Source organism: Leptodactylus fuscus, chromosome 2, assembly GCF_031893055.1.
Source record: "Leptodactylus fuscus isolate aLepFus1 chromosome 2, aLepFus1.hap2, whole genome shotgun sequence".
In the NCBI taxonomy this organism is placed as follows: domain Eukaryota; kingdom Metazoa; phylum Chordata; class Amphibia; order Anura; family Leptodactylidae; genus Leptodactylus; species Leptodactylus fuscus.
Window position 1 is genome coordinate 37,562,544 of NC_134266.1, and position 16,768 is coordinate 37,579,311.

Consider the following 16,768-nt stretch of genomic DNA (forward strand, 5'->3'; position numbering starts at 1 on the left):
TCATAACAACATGCAGAATACGGGTAACATGTCACTTTGGCTGCACAGTGAACATTGTGAAGAAAACTAAATTCATAAGAAATCCACAGTTTTGTTTTTGTTTTTTAATCCCTCCTCATTCAGACTTTTTTGGCAGTTTCCCAGAACATTGTACCGAATATTAAATGTTGCAATATGTCTTGTAAAAAAAAAAAAAAAAAAAAAAAAAAGGTCCTTATACAGTTTGTGAATGGAAAAATTAAAAAGCTATGACCTTTGCTTAGTTGTAAGTTTGCATAAGTAAAGAAACGAAAATAAAAAAAACTAAATTAAAAATGGCTGTTGAAGGCAAGGGTTTATGTGTTTAATGTTGTTGGCCCCAAAATACACTAATAATGATAAAAGTTATGTTTGATATCACATCAGCATATGACGTAGACTAGGACTAATAAAACAGCGGTGTCACTGATCACTAATACAATATACTGCAAGGGTAATGCAGTATATTGTAACATCCATAGACCGAGGCAACTGAAGGGTTAATGCCTACAATTGAATGACCTGCCTACCAGATAACAAAGACAGACACATGCCAGTATATTGTGTATGAGTACTGTGTGTATAGATAGTATAGAATCTATACTATACTATACTACACTACACTATACAGTACTATACTATACTGTACTGTACTATACTATACTATACTTTATACTATACTATACTACACTATACAGTACTATACTATACTGTACTGTACTATACTATAGATAGGATAGTGTACATTACCAGTCTCAGCTACAGGTGTGACTTGCAGGCTATCTCCATACTCTACACATAGTAAGTCCCTCCAATTTCCTGTGTGAGGAAGTCGCGTGCAGTACTGCCCAGTGTGGATTGCAGGTGATGGACATGGCCAGGACAGGGCAGGTGGCAGACACTTTGTATTGTCAGTGTGGAGGGATCAAAGAGAAGGGAGGCAGCGGGCGGGGGCAGAGACCCCCGGGGTCTTCTGCTGGAGGGAGGGGGCAGCAGCTATAAGAGAGGCTGCAGGTATAGGACACACCGGCCATCACATCACCACACCATGGAGAGAGTGCTGAGGGCTGCCTTCTACCCCAACACACAGCAGCCTGTGCCAATGTGGAGCCAGGGCACTGTGCCAGCTGCTACAGGTAAGTGGGAGAGACCCCCGACCACCCCAAACCTGATACTTGTCCTATTATATATTATTCTTACATTTATACTAGTGGATGATTTTACACATATTATAAATCTATGTACCTACAGTATTACTTATTGTATCACTTTGGAATCTATCTACTATCTATCTATCTATCTATCTATCTATCTATCTATCTATCTATCTATCTATCTATCTCTTATCTATCTATCTATCTATCTATCTATCTATCTAACTTATATATGTGCATATACTAATTTTGATATGGCTATGAAGATACTGTGATATAATATAACTGCTAGTGCATATATTATATTATTGTCATACAAATACAGTATTGCATATATATGTACATATATATATATATATATATATATATATATATATATATATATATAGTAATATTGATAGCACTATGAAGATACTGTTCTATAATATAACTGTTACTACATATATTATATTCATACACGTACAGTATTGTTTATAGTATTACTGAGGATTATAGAAGGTCATTTAGATATTACACCACAGTTAAATTACTTTTCATTACTGTTATTACATATATTATATTCCTACACCTACAGCATTGCTTACTGTATTATTGAGGATTATAGAAGGTAATACAGACAGTATTTCTTATAGTAATATTGATACCGCTATGAAGTTACTATTTATAATTATTATTGCACATATTTTTCCTGCGTTTTCACAAATCACTGCAGACGGAGATTGCATGCATGTGAACAATGAAATATAAAAGATTGTTTTACATTACCTGCAAAGTGGATGGGATTCTGGCTAATCCCATCCTCACATTGTAGAAAAAACTCAGCAGCGGAAATTCTACTTTTTAAAAAACACCCGCGTTTTCCATATAGGTATAAGAGGGGCAGAAAGTCTGCAGAAGAAAATTCAGCGAAAATACAATGAAAAACACTGTAGAAAAAATCACAATGCATTTCCGATGCTTTTTTTTTTGCTGCGTTTTGCTATGTCGGGTCAGGTCAGGTCCGGTCGTAGCCTAAAGAGCACAGGAACCATTTAATGATTTTAACAAGCAAACAAAAAAGTGTGTGAGACCCTTAAAGCAATTAATTAGGTGAACTGTTACTTACATGCCTTTAAGTGGTAATGCTTTTATTTAAATGAGGATTTCCACTTATACATAAAGGTTTATAGGTATATATAGGTATACATATATACCTATACATATGGTATCTTTCTTAAAAAAAAAAAAAACTTTGCAGGGAATTTATTAACACATCTAAGTCAGGTTTCTGGTGTTGATGTGTGAAAGTGAGTTCATTCTTTGACACAAGACCCTCTCATGCACCAAAGACGTGATACATCCTCCATTTTGTGCCTCACCACTTTCTGCAAAAGTGAGCAGGTCTGGGAGGCATCAGTTTTTGGGCATGAGTTATACCGGATATCAACATCGGTTCTGCATCTGATTAATGAAAAGGTTGGAGTCTCTTCATAAATTGGGGCTGTCCTGTATTGATCAGACCCTTTATTAAGACTGGCGTATGAAACACCAGTCTTAATAAATTTGCCCCTTTGTGTCGTACTTCTTCCCCATTACTAAGATCTCTGCTTGCTGTAAGTGGTTTGAAACAATCCTACTTATATCTATATTAAACATGTGCAAAGTGACCTCATAACGTACAGAACTTTTCAATACACCGCAATTAAAGGGGTTGTCCGATCACAAGGATCCTATCTATACTGCTCTTTTATGTGGATTTAAGACTTTTCCTAAATGCATTGCTTTATCAAAACTGCTTTGCTTGGCCGCTATCTTAATTTATTCACTTCATTGTTTACACTCCGTTTCTATGGCCCTTGGGATTATCTGCTCATTTGTCAAGTGATGTAGCTGCCTGCTCTCAGGGGGGGAGGGGCTGGGAGTATCGCTGAGCTCTTTGTGTCTTTTAAAGAGGACCTTTCATCAGATCGGGCACAGACAGTTCTATATACTGCTGGAAAGCTGACAGTGCGCTGAATTCAGCGCACTATCAGCTTTCCCGATCTGTGCCCCAGATAAAGCGCTATCGTTCCCAGTACTGTAGCGCTTTACAGTCAGAAGGGCGTTTCTGACAGTCAGTCAGGAACGTCCTTCCCCACAGCAGCGCGAATAGCACTGTACTGTGTGAGCAGGGAGGAACGCCCCCTCCCTCTGCTCACAGTGCTCGTCCATAGACGAGTATTATCAGGAGGGGAGGGGGCGTTCCTCCCCGCTCACATTGTACAGCGCTATTCGCGCTGCTGTGGGGAAGGATGTTTCTGACTGACTGTCAGGAACGCCCTTCTGACTGTAAAGCACTACGGTACCGGGACCGATAGCGCTTTACCCGGGGCACTGATTGGGAAAGCCAATAGTGCGCTAAATTCAGCGCACTGTCAGCTTTCCAGCAGTATATGGAACTGCCTGTACCCAATCTGATGAAAGGTCCTCTTTAAGTAGCGGAGCTTCTCAGAGAGCTCTGGGATTTCTGAGCTCTTATCAGTCGGTTTAATTGAATTTGGCTGATAAGATCTGAGATAGGGAGTCCATTACCTCTGTATGTAATGCAAATTGACTCAAATCCAGCTCTGCTACATCATCCAATCCCGTGCAAGTGAAACCCCGCCCACCTATGTGCTGAGAAAAGCAGGAAGTGAAGAGAGCACAACAGCCTGCAGGTTAGTGAACAAGCGTCATGGGAATACCCCTTTAAGCTCTCAGATATACATTGTTATATTAGGCCTGGTTCACATCTGCATTCCGTATTCCTTTCAGGGAGTCCGCATGGGGATCCCCCTGAACGGAATACCGAACGCATTGACAAGCGGTGAGCTTATGAAAGCACATGGACCCCATAGACTATACTGGAGTCCGTGTGTTTTCTGTGCAGTGTCTGCTTGAATCATGCAGAGAGGAAAGTAGTTCATGAAGTACTTATCTCTCCACATGTTCTGTGTGGACACCGCGTGGAAAACACACGGACCCCATTATAGTCTATGGGGTGCGTGTGCTTTCATTGCTCACCGCTTGTCAATGTGTTCGGTAATCCATTCGGGGGTCCCCCATGCGGACTACCGAACGGAGTACCGAACGCAGATGTGAACCAGGCCTTATATACTGTATATGTAAAGACTTAATATATTAGATTGATAGAGTATAACTGCTGGATCAGTGAGAGCCCAACTGCTGGGACCTTCACTGACTAGGAGTGGAATGGAGTGGTGGTCATACATGGTGCTAATACACTCAGTTCTGTGGGACCACCAAAGATGGCCAAATGCTGAACTCATCTTCTCTTTAGTAGTCCCTCAGTGAATAATTGAGTGGCCGCATACACGTGACCGCCACTTTGTTTAAATGAAGGGGCTTCTTGTCCAAATAGTCAGATCCCAAATAACAGTCCTCCATCCTTGTTATTAACAGGATATCCCTTTAACTTGCATTGACTATAAAAGCTAGTATACTAAGTTATACAGTAGCAAGAATCTAATAATACTAAGTTTATCAGAAAGTAACATAAGAATGGTTATTTTCATTTTCAGCAACAGAGACTAGACCAGCAAATACAGGAACCTCTGTGAATGGGGCGACCAACCAGAGAAAGCGCAAGAGGACATTGTACAGTAAATGGCAGCAGATGGAGCTAGAGAACGTCTTTGAAGTTGTCCCTTATCCAGACATCAGTACAAGGGAGCAGCTCGCCAATGTTATCAAAATACCCGAGTGTAAAGTACAGGTACGTTACCAGACTATAGTCAGCGACAAGTATAATTAAAGGGGTCTTCTCACAAGTGACATTTTAACCTATCCACAGGTTCTTCAAGTTTGTGTCTTCTGCAACATTGACCAGTTTTTCGGTTGTGTGACTTACAGCACTCACTAGTCTAAGTCCTGGGTAATAGGGAGGTGCCCTATAGGATCATCTTTTCCATGGTTCGCTGTATGCTCCGTTTATATTCTATGGTTACAAAATATAACATGGAAACTTGACGAAAGAGACCACGTGGTCCATCGAGTTGGTCCTTATATTATTGTCATTTTATCTAAGGCTGGGTTCACACCAGCACTTGAACTCCATTCGGGTTTTCCATCTCTGAACACACTTAAAAAATGCAGCAGGACTTTTCTCTCCATGTTTTTTTTTTGCATTTTTCTGGCAGAAACCCAGCTGAGCTCATTATAGTCTATGGGATCTGTGGGTAACCGCTTTATAAGTGGGTTAGCTTTCCTTTTTGAGGTCGCCAAGCGGACCTGAAGAATGGAAAGCTAAACACAAGTGTGAATCTAGGGTTGGGATATACAGTACATGCGTAAATTCACTTACTTTATTTTACTATTATTATTATTATTATTATTATTATTATTATTATTAGAGATGAGCGAACAGTGTTCTATCGAACACATGTTCGATCGGATATCAGGGTGTTCGCCATGTTCGAATCGAATCGAACACCGCGTGGTAAAGTGCGCCAAAATTCGATTCCCCTCCCACCTTCCCTGGCGCCTTTTTTGCACCAATAACAGCGCAGGGGAGGTGGGACAGGAACTACGACACCGGGGGCATTGAAAAAAATTGGAAAAAGTCATTGGCTGCCGAAATCAGGTGACCTCCATTTTAGACGAATAGTGGATTTCAAATCCGGGTCATATGAGAATGTGAACTTTGTGACTATGAGACAGGGATAGCTGTACAGGCAGGGATAGCTAGGAGGGATAACCTTTATTTAGGGGGGAATGTTATTAAAAATAACTTTTTGGGGCTCTATCGGGTGTGTAATTGTGATTTTTGTGAGATAAACTTTTTCCCATAGGGATGCATTGGCCAGCGCTGATTGGCCGAATTCCGTACTCTGGCCAATCAGTGCTGGCCAATGCATTCTATTAGCTTGATGAAGCAGAGTGTGCACAAGGGTTCAAGCGCACCCTCGGCTCTGATGTAGCAGAGCCGAGGCTGCACAAGGGTTCAAGCGCACCCTCGGCTCTGATGTAGGAGAGCCGAGGGTGCACTTGAACCCTTGTGCACCCTCAGCTCTGCTACATCAGAGCCGAGGGTGCGCTTGAACCCTTGTGCACACTCTGCTTCATCAAGCTAATAGAATGCATTGGCCAGCGCTGATTGGCCAATGTATTCTATTAGCCTGATGAAGTAGAGCTGAATGTGTGTGCTAAGCACACACATTCAGCTCTACTTCATCGGGCTAATAGAATGCATTGGCCAGCGCTGATTGGCCAGAGTACGGAACTCGACCAATCAGCGCTGGCTCTGCTGGAGGAGGCGGAGTCTAAGATCGCTCCACACCAGTCTCCATTCAGGTCCGACCTTAGACTCCGCCTCCTCCGGCAGAGCCAGCGCTGATTGGCCGAAGGCTGGCCAATGCATTCCTATGCGAATGCAGAGACTTAGCAGTGCTGAGTCAGTTTTGCTCAACTACACATCTGATGCACACTCGGCACTGCTACATCAGATGTAGCAATCTGATGTAGCAGAGCCGAGGGTGCACTAGAACCCCTGTGCAAACTCAGTTCACGCTAATAGAATGCATTGGCCAGCGCTGATTGGCCAATGCATTCTATTAGCCCGATGAAGTAGAGCTGAATGTGTGTGCTAAGCACACACATTCAGCACTGCTTCATCACGCCAATACAATGCATTAGCCAGTGCTGATTGGCCAGAGTACGGAATTCGGCCAATCAGCGCTGGCCAATGCATTCTATTAGCCCGATGAAGTAGAGCTGAATGTGTGTGCTAAGCACACACATTCAGCACTGCTTCATCACGCCAATACAATGCATTAGCCAGTGCTGATTGGCCAGAGTACGGAATTCGGCCAATCAGCGCTGGCCAATGCATTCTATTAGCCCGATGAAGTAGAGCTGAATGTGTGTGCTAAGCACACACATTCAGCACTGCTTCATCACGCCAATACAATGCATTAGCCAGTGCTGATTGGCCAGAGTACGGAATTCGGCCAATCAGCGCTGGCTCTGCTGGAGGAGGCGGAGTCTAAGGTCGGACCTGAATGGAGACTGGTGTGGAGCGATCTTAGACTCCGCCTCCTCCAGCAGAGCCAGCGCTGATTGGCCGAATTCCGTACTCTGGCCAATCAGCACTGGCTAATGCATTTCTATGGGGAAAAGTTAGCTTGCGAAAATCGCAAACTGACAGGGATTTCCATGAAATAAAGTGACTTTTATGCCCCCAGACATGCTTCCCCTGCTGTCCCAGTGTCATTCCAGGGTGTTGGTATCATTTCCTGGGGTGTCATAGTGGACTTGGTGACCCTCCAGACACGAATTTGGGTTTCCCCCTTAACGAGTTTATGTTCCCCATAGACTATAATGGGGTTCGAAACCCATTCGAACACTCGAACAGTGAGCGGCTGTTCGAATCGAATTTCGAACCTCGAACATTTTAGTGTTCGCTCATCTCTAATTATTATTTATTTATATAGCACCATTAATTCCATGGTGCTTTACATTTGGGGGTTATATACAATACAAACACACCAAAAGTGTCACTGACTGCTCTACCGTATATAAAAGCTTATTCACACTTAGCAAAAAACCCCGTCTGCACGGAGACACTCCCGGACTGCTACTCGGGATGAGAAATAGATGCAAAAGGAAAAAAGGTCCAGCATGCCGTATATAATAAAATATAACTTTTACTGTAGCATAGTTAAAAACCTATAACAATAGGCATGGATCCATTTAAAAAAAAATAACATACAAAGGCTTTGTATGTTATTTTTTTTAAATGGATCCATGCCTATTGTTATAGGTTTTTAACTATGCTACAGTAAAAGTTATATTTTATTATATATGGCATGCTGGACCTTTTTTCCTATTGCAGTTATATACAATACACAAAATATACAGGTAGATATAATACTAGCAATGACTGACTGGCACAGTGGGGTAGAGGGCCCTGCCCGCGAGGGCTTACAATCTATAGTGGAAGGGGGGTAGAGACAGAAGGAGAGGGGGAGACTGTACAGATGGCGGTGCGGTGATAGTGTTATTGGAGGTTGTAGGCCTTCCTGAATAGGTGAGTCTTCAGGGCCTTCTTGAATCCTGTGATTGTGGGGGTCAGTCTTATGTGTCTTGATAAGGAGTTCCAGAGTATGGGGGATGCACGGGAGAAATCTTGGAGGCGGTTGTGTGAGGAACGGATGAGAGCAGAGCGGAGTAGGAGGTCAGCGTAGATTTCCCAACCACATTGGCTGAAGTCTCTCTTTTATGCAGTGTTCACACTAGCGCCGCTGTCCGCCCAGGGGGTTTCCGTCCTAATCCCCGAAGAAACTGGATAGAGGACGGCTTGCTGGCAGTCACTTTTAAAACCCATTCATTTCAAAGGGTTACAGCGCTGTGAGCTGGCTTAATTTCCCTGTAACAACATGAACAGTACCCTATAGACTCCTTTAGAGGGCATTCACACGATGTAACGCGGTGTTGATTCTGACACGTAAACTCGTGTCAGAATCAGCACTGCAAAACAGAATTCCATTGACTTCAGTGGGTTCAGGTTAGCGCGCGTAACACATTGAAATGAATGGGTTAAAAAGACTCCCATTGATTTCAATGTGTTACACGCGCTAAACGGAACCCATTGAAGTCAAAGGGATTCTGTTTTGCAGCGCTGATTCTGACACGAGTTTACGTGTCAGAATCAACGCCGCGTTACATTGTGTGAATGCCCCCTTATAAGTCATTGGGGTCTATCTGGTACCTCCTATATGGCCTCCATTCTAGACATATGGAATATTATATTATTAGGAAGCAATGTAATCTACTTATTTTTAACCCACAGGTCTGGTTTCAAAATAGGAGGGCCAGGAAAAACAAAAGCGGCAAGTTCCTATATAGGAGAGGGTCTCCACTCCACACTCACCATTTCTGCTGTGGTTCAGCATATCCCTCTCAGCGCGGAAGACAAAGAAACGCTGTCATCCCCACGTCCTTACCTCCGAACCAGCCTATGTTTTACGGACCTTCGAATCAGTATGCATCCTCCATGCCACAAGCCGGATACCAGCCGTTTCAGCAGATGTCTCCTCCAGCTTCTGAGCAATACTCTGCTGTGCCTTATGTCCATGACTACAGTCAGAGCGTCAACTCCAGTCCGGAGTATGGCAGTGCAGCCACAATGTACGACAACCAGATGGTTGACCTGGAGCCAATAACAATCCCATCACAAGGATCATATTGGGATAGGTTCCCTCAGGCCATGAATGAGAATGGGCCGCAGACCTCTCTGGGGTATATCTCTGATGTGATCTATAATGCGGCCATACTTACTAATCTGAGCGATGTCTAGAGCGGGCTTTGTATTGCTAGAATTCTTATAGACCATTAAGGTTGATAATTGTGTATGATGTTTAAGATTTGTAACATGGTTAATGGTAATCGCTAATGGAAACCTGAGAAACCTGAAGTTATGAAAGATCAGACATGCTATGGATACTGTATACAAATGGAAAAATGGGGGGTGGGGGGATGCTGTTCATTTATTGAAACTAAAGTAGTAGAAAAAAAGTAGTAGAAATAAAATAGTAAACCAAATCTGAGCCTGTGTAATGGTATAAGTGTCCGAATAGCCTGTGTCTATAGAAGGAGTGCATTGGGTTGAGGGATGTGTTTTCCAGGCATATGGCTGTCATTTCACTGGGGTTGTCAGACAGTACAGATCCAGCAACGAACTCTCTGAGCACTCAGTCCTTCAATTTAAGGCAGAATTGTAACTAAACCGAGGGCAAAAAGCTAAAGCTGCCCATACACATTCCATTTTTGGCTTACAAAATGGCCGTTCAACCATTTTGGCCAATGATCGCCCTGGAAAATACTACAAAATGTATTTGCAGTAGCCAATTTTAACCTGCCAAGAGAAGACAGGCTGTGTTAGAAAGTGTCATGGTGGACCCCTGAGCAAGGTGGGCCCCCAATATGGCAGGGCACAAAACACTTATTGTACTTCATTCAGATAGTCATACACATCTCAACCAGGGTAGGCGATAATACATGGTATAAGATACTGTGCAGATTATTTAAAGGGGCTCTATCATTGGGAAAAATCATTTTTAACTAATCACATGCTTGCATAGGCTTTAGAAAGTCTATTCCACACCTACCTTTAGTATGTAAATTGCCTCAGTGGTTTCTGAATAAGTCCGTTTTTATTCATATGCTAATGAGTCTCCATCCAGCACAGGAAGTTCCCAGCAGCACTCGTCTCTGCTATTCTCTCCTATTGTGTGTGCAAACAGGAAGCCGAGTCATCAGCAGCAGCAGCAGTAGCCTGTGCTGTATACACCCCTAGGAAACAATAGCAAAGAGGGTGCACGATGCATCGTGCACCAGTCTAATTAGCATATGAATAAAAACGGACTTATTCAGAAACCACTGAGGCAATCTACATACTAAAGGTAGGTGTGGAATAGACTTTCTAAAGCCTATGCAAGGATGTGATTAGTAAAAAAATGACTTTTCCCAATGATAGAGCCCCTTTAAGATATTACTCAGTATATTTTTACAACCCCTAGTCCAAAAAATTTGGGACAATGTAAAGAAGGCAAGAGTGATTTGTAAATCTCATATAGCCATGTATTATTCACAGTAGAACATGTCAGAAGTGGGTTTACACTACCGTGATTTAATGTCCGTTGCTCTCATCCGCCAAAAAATTAGAGCAATAGACATTAAACAACAGTTACAGACAGAACTCCCTGTATCTGGTGTCCTTTTGTATTCACCCCCATATATACAGTAAAAAGCATGACAGAAGTTTTTGTTTACTTTTCTGACGGGGACTCCTTCTGTGTTTCTGTGTCCATCATTCTACTACTATCATAAGATGACCCCCCACAACCCCCTTCTTGCACAAACTGCATTCCTGCACACAATATTATGCCCCATAGTGGGCTCTACACACACACACTGTTATGCGCAATAGTGGCCCCTGCAACACAGTATTATGCCCCAATAGTGGCCCCTTATCACAGTATTATGCCCCATAGTGCCCCCTGCGCACAGTATTCTTTTGGAGGGGGCATTTTTTTTTTTTCCAATAATGAAATCTATAGTAAAACACCTATGAACAGTAGTTGCATAACTAGTAGAATGGACTAGACTAGGAATTGGTTACTATAGAATGAGTGTATAAAGGGAGGCACTCATGCAAGAAGAAACACAGATAAAGAGTTGCCTGGCATGCTTAGATTTAGAGAGAACCTTTCATGTCCTCACGCACATGCGGTTTTATATACCGTACTAAATTCAGCGTGCTGTCGCCTTTCCTGTTATGTGCCCCTGAGCTGGATATATCGGTGCCTTTAGTTTCGGCACCGATCTCTGCTCACTGTCAGAAGGGCGTTCCTGAGGAATACTGGATACTGGTCGGCTTTATTTCTATATAAAACCGCAGGTGCAGGAGGACATGAAAGATCCACTTTTGAGACAAGATGAAGAAGCTATCCAAGAATTCCAGCTTACATTATTAAGTTTCGGCTGTGCCTGGAGTCCTCAGGTCATTCTGTTCCCTAGGGGAAAGGGAGCATGGCTGGTGCTGCTACCAGGGATTCTCAAGGCGCTTTAACAATGGCCAACAAACAAGTGTTGATAAGAACGATAATTTTCAAAGACTATTCTGTGTTAAGACATCCTGCGATCTACTGACAAATGAGAAATGTAGAAGCCCCTAGTTTTGTGACCGATACTGATGGTCCTGAAGCCATTGCTGTCATGTCATTAGGCTGGGGTGGCTTATACTTAAAGAGGCAACAATTGGATATTCGTAGAATGTATGGAAGAAAAAAAAATCCCTATATCACTACATTGTCTCTAACAGGACTTTAGAGTCGATATCGTAGCTAGTTTGGGTGGTGTGTAATTCTACCAAGGGTCATCGCAGGACCTTCCACATTGACAAATTCCATATAATTTACATCAGACAATGGTATAAATTATATTTCATATCTATGACTCTTAGGCCAGGTTCACAAAATATGGGTAGCCGTGGCTAAATGCCGATGTAGTCCACCGGAATCCAGTCGCGTACTCCGCTCCGAATTAGGGCTAAATGAATGGTCCTATTCGGGAGGAGGGAGTGTCTTCAGGCGGATTCGCGAGGCGACTCCGCCTGAAGAATGAGCATGTCCGTTCTTTTTTTGAAAAGAACAAACGGCTCCTGTCTTTTTGGTCAGGATTTTGAGGCAGATACGGCCTCAAAATCCTGACCAAAATACCCGGTGTGAGCTCAGCCTTAGTAGGTATTTATTTGGCTTTCTGGTGGACCTAGGGACTGGAATATGCCCAATTCACTAAAAAGCATATACCTTTTAATGTAATGGGCACAAATCTGGATCCGGATCGAGGGACAGAATGAAGGGCCCAGCTGTATCTTTGCTATAGAGACTGTACTGCCTTTCAGGAAGCCTGGAAAAGCTGGGTGACAAATCTCTGATGGTTATAAAGGTGAGCAAGCTTTTCCCGAAGCACATAAGCTGAAAATTCACAGTAGAATTTCAGAGTTAAATTTGCAGGTGATTTTAGGAAAGGGCGCCCTGGTTCGGGGTCTACACCTACAGTATATTAATATGCAGCATCTCATAGAAGATTCATCCTGCCGATTGTTTTACAAATACACAATAATATTTAGCTCTGAAATCCTCTAATCTGAACATGGTAAATGAAGGTCCGCTGCCTTATCTTCCATTGTGAGACTACTTATCGGACCTTTCTATTGTGTATTACATCGGTTATAGACAATCTTCCTTTGTGCTTATCTCTTTTTTTAATTTTCGATAGTATTATATTTCAGTTGATTCTTGAAGAACTTTGCAATAAACATGTCATGAGCCACAATCCTGCAATGCCAGTGAATATCACAATCATCTGTAATACCAACTAATCTTCATGAACATTACTTTAATCCAGCCCCTAATTTCCAGATGATTGTGTGAGAGATGGGGCTGTGGATTTACTTACATTACCTAATCCCACCATAACTTTATAGAGCCAGGTTAGAGCTGTGTATACTGCAAATAAAATATTAAGTGTCTTTTAGAAGGGGCTTAGCAGATATCAGAACATTAATCGACAATGTTAAACTCCCGCAGTCTGTCTCGTGTGGGGTTTAGCTGCAAATTCACAACCTCATCACAGGAGAGACTTCACATCTATGTGAGCAAGTGAGGATAACACAAGTCCAGGACCACATATATTACACAGTCTAGTCACATTAATGTGACCGCCTGAGACGAGAGACTAGACATTAGTGACTGTATATTATGGTAGCTGCTATGGCCGCTGTTATAGCTGCTGACTGATATGGTCAGACACCCGTAATAGTCATGTATCGGGCATATGCCATACAGGACTATTAGAGCATCTTGGTCCTGTATATAGCAACTTTGGGGGCCCGAGATATGCTATTCAGCTGGCTGTTATCATAGCCATCTGACCTACCATTCTATTGCCACCGTAGCTGAAATTGCAGGCAGGGTGTTGGTTTAGGAGGAACTGATATTTATGTTAGTAATGAACAGCAATTATTAGATTGATACATACTTACCACTGACAGAGATCGGCCTCCATACCTCTGCACTGAGATATTTCTAGTCAGGTATTCTATTACTATTGGGAACATGGAATATCAACAGTATACAGCTCAGTATTGGCTAAAATAGAGATAGGTGCATACTTCCTATTTCCACTAGGGGCTCTGCAGGGCTTTGCGACCCTATACCGTTTTAATAAATATATTTAATAAAAGTTAAGTTTTATTTATCCTTTTTAGTGGGGGGCACCCTTCTTATTAATAGTGTTTGAAATTTGGTCGCCCTTGATCCTTGGTACTGACCACCTGTCAAAATCCAAAATAATCACCTTTGGCAGAGCGGACCGCTGCGAGACATGCAGGAAGAGAGGGGATGTTGTGATGATGATCACTGGGATGTTGAGCCATGCCAACTCCAGTTACGTGGCCAGCTGCACTAGGTTACGCGGTTGAGCATCCGTGGCGCGAACGACCCGATTGAGGTGGTCCCATAGATTCTCGATTGGGTTCAAATCCGGGGAATTTGCTGGCCAAGGGAGTATGGAAAACTCATCCTGGTGCTCCTCGAACCACGTACCTACACTGCGAGCTTTATGACACGTCGCATTGTCCTGCTGGTAGATGCCATCATCCTGAGGAAAAACATTTTGCATGTAGGGGTGAACATGGTCCGCAAGAATAGAGGCATACTTGTGTTGATCCATAGTGTCTCCCACAATGATGAGTGCACTCAGATGGCTGATGACACGCGCCTTCTGTGATTGGTTATTTAACATTGACGTGAAAGTAGGCGGTGGTCACATTAATATGACTGGGCTGTGTATATGCCAACACCCTGTATACACTAGGGTAGATTTATCAGTAATATCACTTTTATATCACAAGCACCATGATAAATGGACCCTCCAAAGCCTGGATGACTTCACTCGCGCGTCAGAGGTCTATACAGACCTTACTGAGCATGCACCGACTGCGCATGCCAGCCGGCGGCCATATTTACGAGGCCACAGTTGCGCGCACGCGCAGTACGCTTCTCGAAGTCTTCTCCGAACAGAGCGTACTGCGCGTGCGCGCAACTGTGGCCTCGAAAATATGGCCGCCGGCTGGCACGCGCAGTCGGCTCTACTAGTGTCTCGTTGTCTCGTGTGGCCGTTTGAGTGTTGGGGCCCGCCCCAATTGCTGCAAGAGAACTCAATAGCATACCTGTAAAAACCGGGATTTCTAAGTAACGGCGCAGCGGAGACCACATCTAAAGGTAAGAGACGAATAGCCTTTCTAAAGGCTATTCCGACGTCTAAAGCAGAAAAAATAGCTATTTAGTGGTAGAATCCCTAAATAAACCTGTTTGCTATGGTTTTTGTGTCCAACTTGTTGGGTCTGCACCACTGCCGTTACTGAGCTACCTCCCCCACACAATGCACAGGCAGTAACTAGTCTAATCTCGCTGTACACTCACCTGCTATGTTGCACATCTCACGGTCAACTTTGTCAGTAAACACGGCACACTCTCACATACATCCTTCCTACTCATCTTTAGTGTGACACTCCTCTTCTAGCTCATACATTGACTTCCAGACTCATTGGTGTGGCTACTCTTTGCTCTCCTCTGGCAGTGTCACTTTGGTTTAATAGTGGATGACCTCTACAACATGATAAAGGTAGGCTGATCTCCTCTACCTGCGACAGATCAAGCTGGAGCTTCGGTTCTCCTCCAAGGGTGGCACAATTTCTATTGAACCCCCAAACACACACACAAACACTTCCTAGCTAACTAACAAGTTTCTTAGCATCTACTGTGCGTGCACACCTGTCTCCTATAGGTGGGAAAGTCTCTCCTTATGACATTAACAAGTTGCAGAGATACAACCCATTCCATATTGTCCCACTCACCCAAATCCTACAGCATGGCAAGATTCCCACTGTTTTGGCTGACAAATCATCGCCCCTATATATAACTAAATGTTAAAGTATTGCACAATATGGGAAATATAGTGACACAAGTACTACTTTACACAATGCAGTCACTATACATACAGGAATCAGTACAGATATAGAAGTGTTTGTAAAGATTTTTATTTGGTCACTTTAAAATATAAATTAATAGCAGAAAAATCTGGTAAAAGGTTTGTCAAGAAGACAAATGGAAAATAAATATATCCACAACAAAGTATAGTAACATTTTTTTTTAACACAGGTAAATTCCAGGTAAAATGGTTCTTCATATCCACTAAAATAACAGGGCACATCAGTAGTAAAACACAAACAAAATAGCATATACAATACCTGGATTATGCCTATCGGAAGGCAAATAACTAGAGCAAAGCTCAGTAGAAACAATAAAGCAATAAGGTTTGGAGATTTGAGCTCTGTAGTTGGCAGAATTGTTAATACAGTTCTTGAGAGGAATCAACCGAACCTCAAGAGAAGTGCAAGATAAGCAATTGTAGATGATACGCTATACATTAAATTGTGGTCTAGGTAAAAAAGGATGTCCCATAACAAACACTTATCTGTCCACAGGATACATGGTGTCTGAGTGGAAGTCCCATCATCAAGTACAACGCTCTACTATCTTTGCCAACTCCATAGGCTTTGACTGGGGTAAAGCATGCAGAGATAACAAGGGATCTTGTGATCTCTGGAGAGTGAGCAGACACTTCGCCACAGGCCAGCTAAGTATTCATTATGGGACAAACTCATGTATGAGACACTAACATTTGTCTATGGAATGTAAATTGTCATCTGCAGCTTACACATTTACTATTATCTGATAACACATTTATATAGACATATTTAAATTGGACCTTTCATGTCCTCGGGGACATGCAGTTTTATATAGCACTGTCTGCTTTCTAGCGGTATCTAAAACCGCATGCGCCCGAGGACATGAAAGGTCTTCTTTAAGCCATGCTGTCAACTCAAGATCTGGACTTTTGAGACAACAGCGGCAGGTTTGCTTTCTTTACCTAAACCGTAAGTCACTCAGGTATCCAAGACAAGGTGCAGTTATTTTAGGGACATAGAAACCCCAGAGAGGCACTTTAAT

The 16,768-nt window shown here is 42.8% G+C and overlaps 1 protein-coding gene across 1 annotated transcript; it reads left to right on the forward strand.

Moving 5' to 3' along the window:
* Nucleotides 1–1,066: 1,066 nt before the first annotated feature.
* On the forward strand, nucleotides 1,067–9,486 carry SEBOX (SEBOX homeobox). Its single transcript, XM_075262607.1, has 3 exons — nucleotides 1,067–1,158; nucleotides 4,725–4,905; nucleotides 8,980–9,486. The coding sequence occupies exons 1-3, from the start codon at nucleotides 1,067–1,069 to the stop codon at nucleotides 9,484–9,486; spliced, it is 780 nt and encodes a 259-aa protein (XP_075118708.1).
* Nucleotides 9,487–16,768: the final 7,282 nt, after the last annotated feature.

Excerpts from the sequence above, each read along its gene's own strand:
- SEBOX (XM_075262607.1), top strand. The coding sequence starts at position 1,067 with ATGGAGAGAGTGCTGAGGGCTGCCTTCTACCCCAACACACAGCAGCCT. Across the intron at positions 1,159-4,724 it reads GTGCCAGCTGCTACAGGTAA|ACCAGCAAATACAGGAACCT; the intron begins GTGGGAGAGACC and ends AACAGAGACTAG. Across the intron at positions 4,906-8,979 it reads TACCCGAGTGTAAAGTACAG|GTCTGGTTTCAAAATAGGAG; the intron begins GTACGTTACCAG and ends TTTAACCCACAG.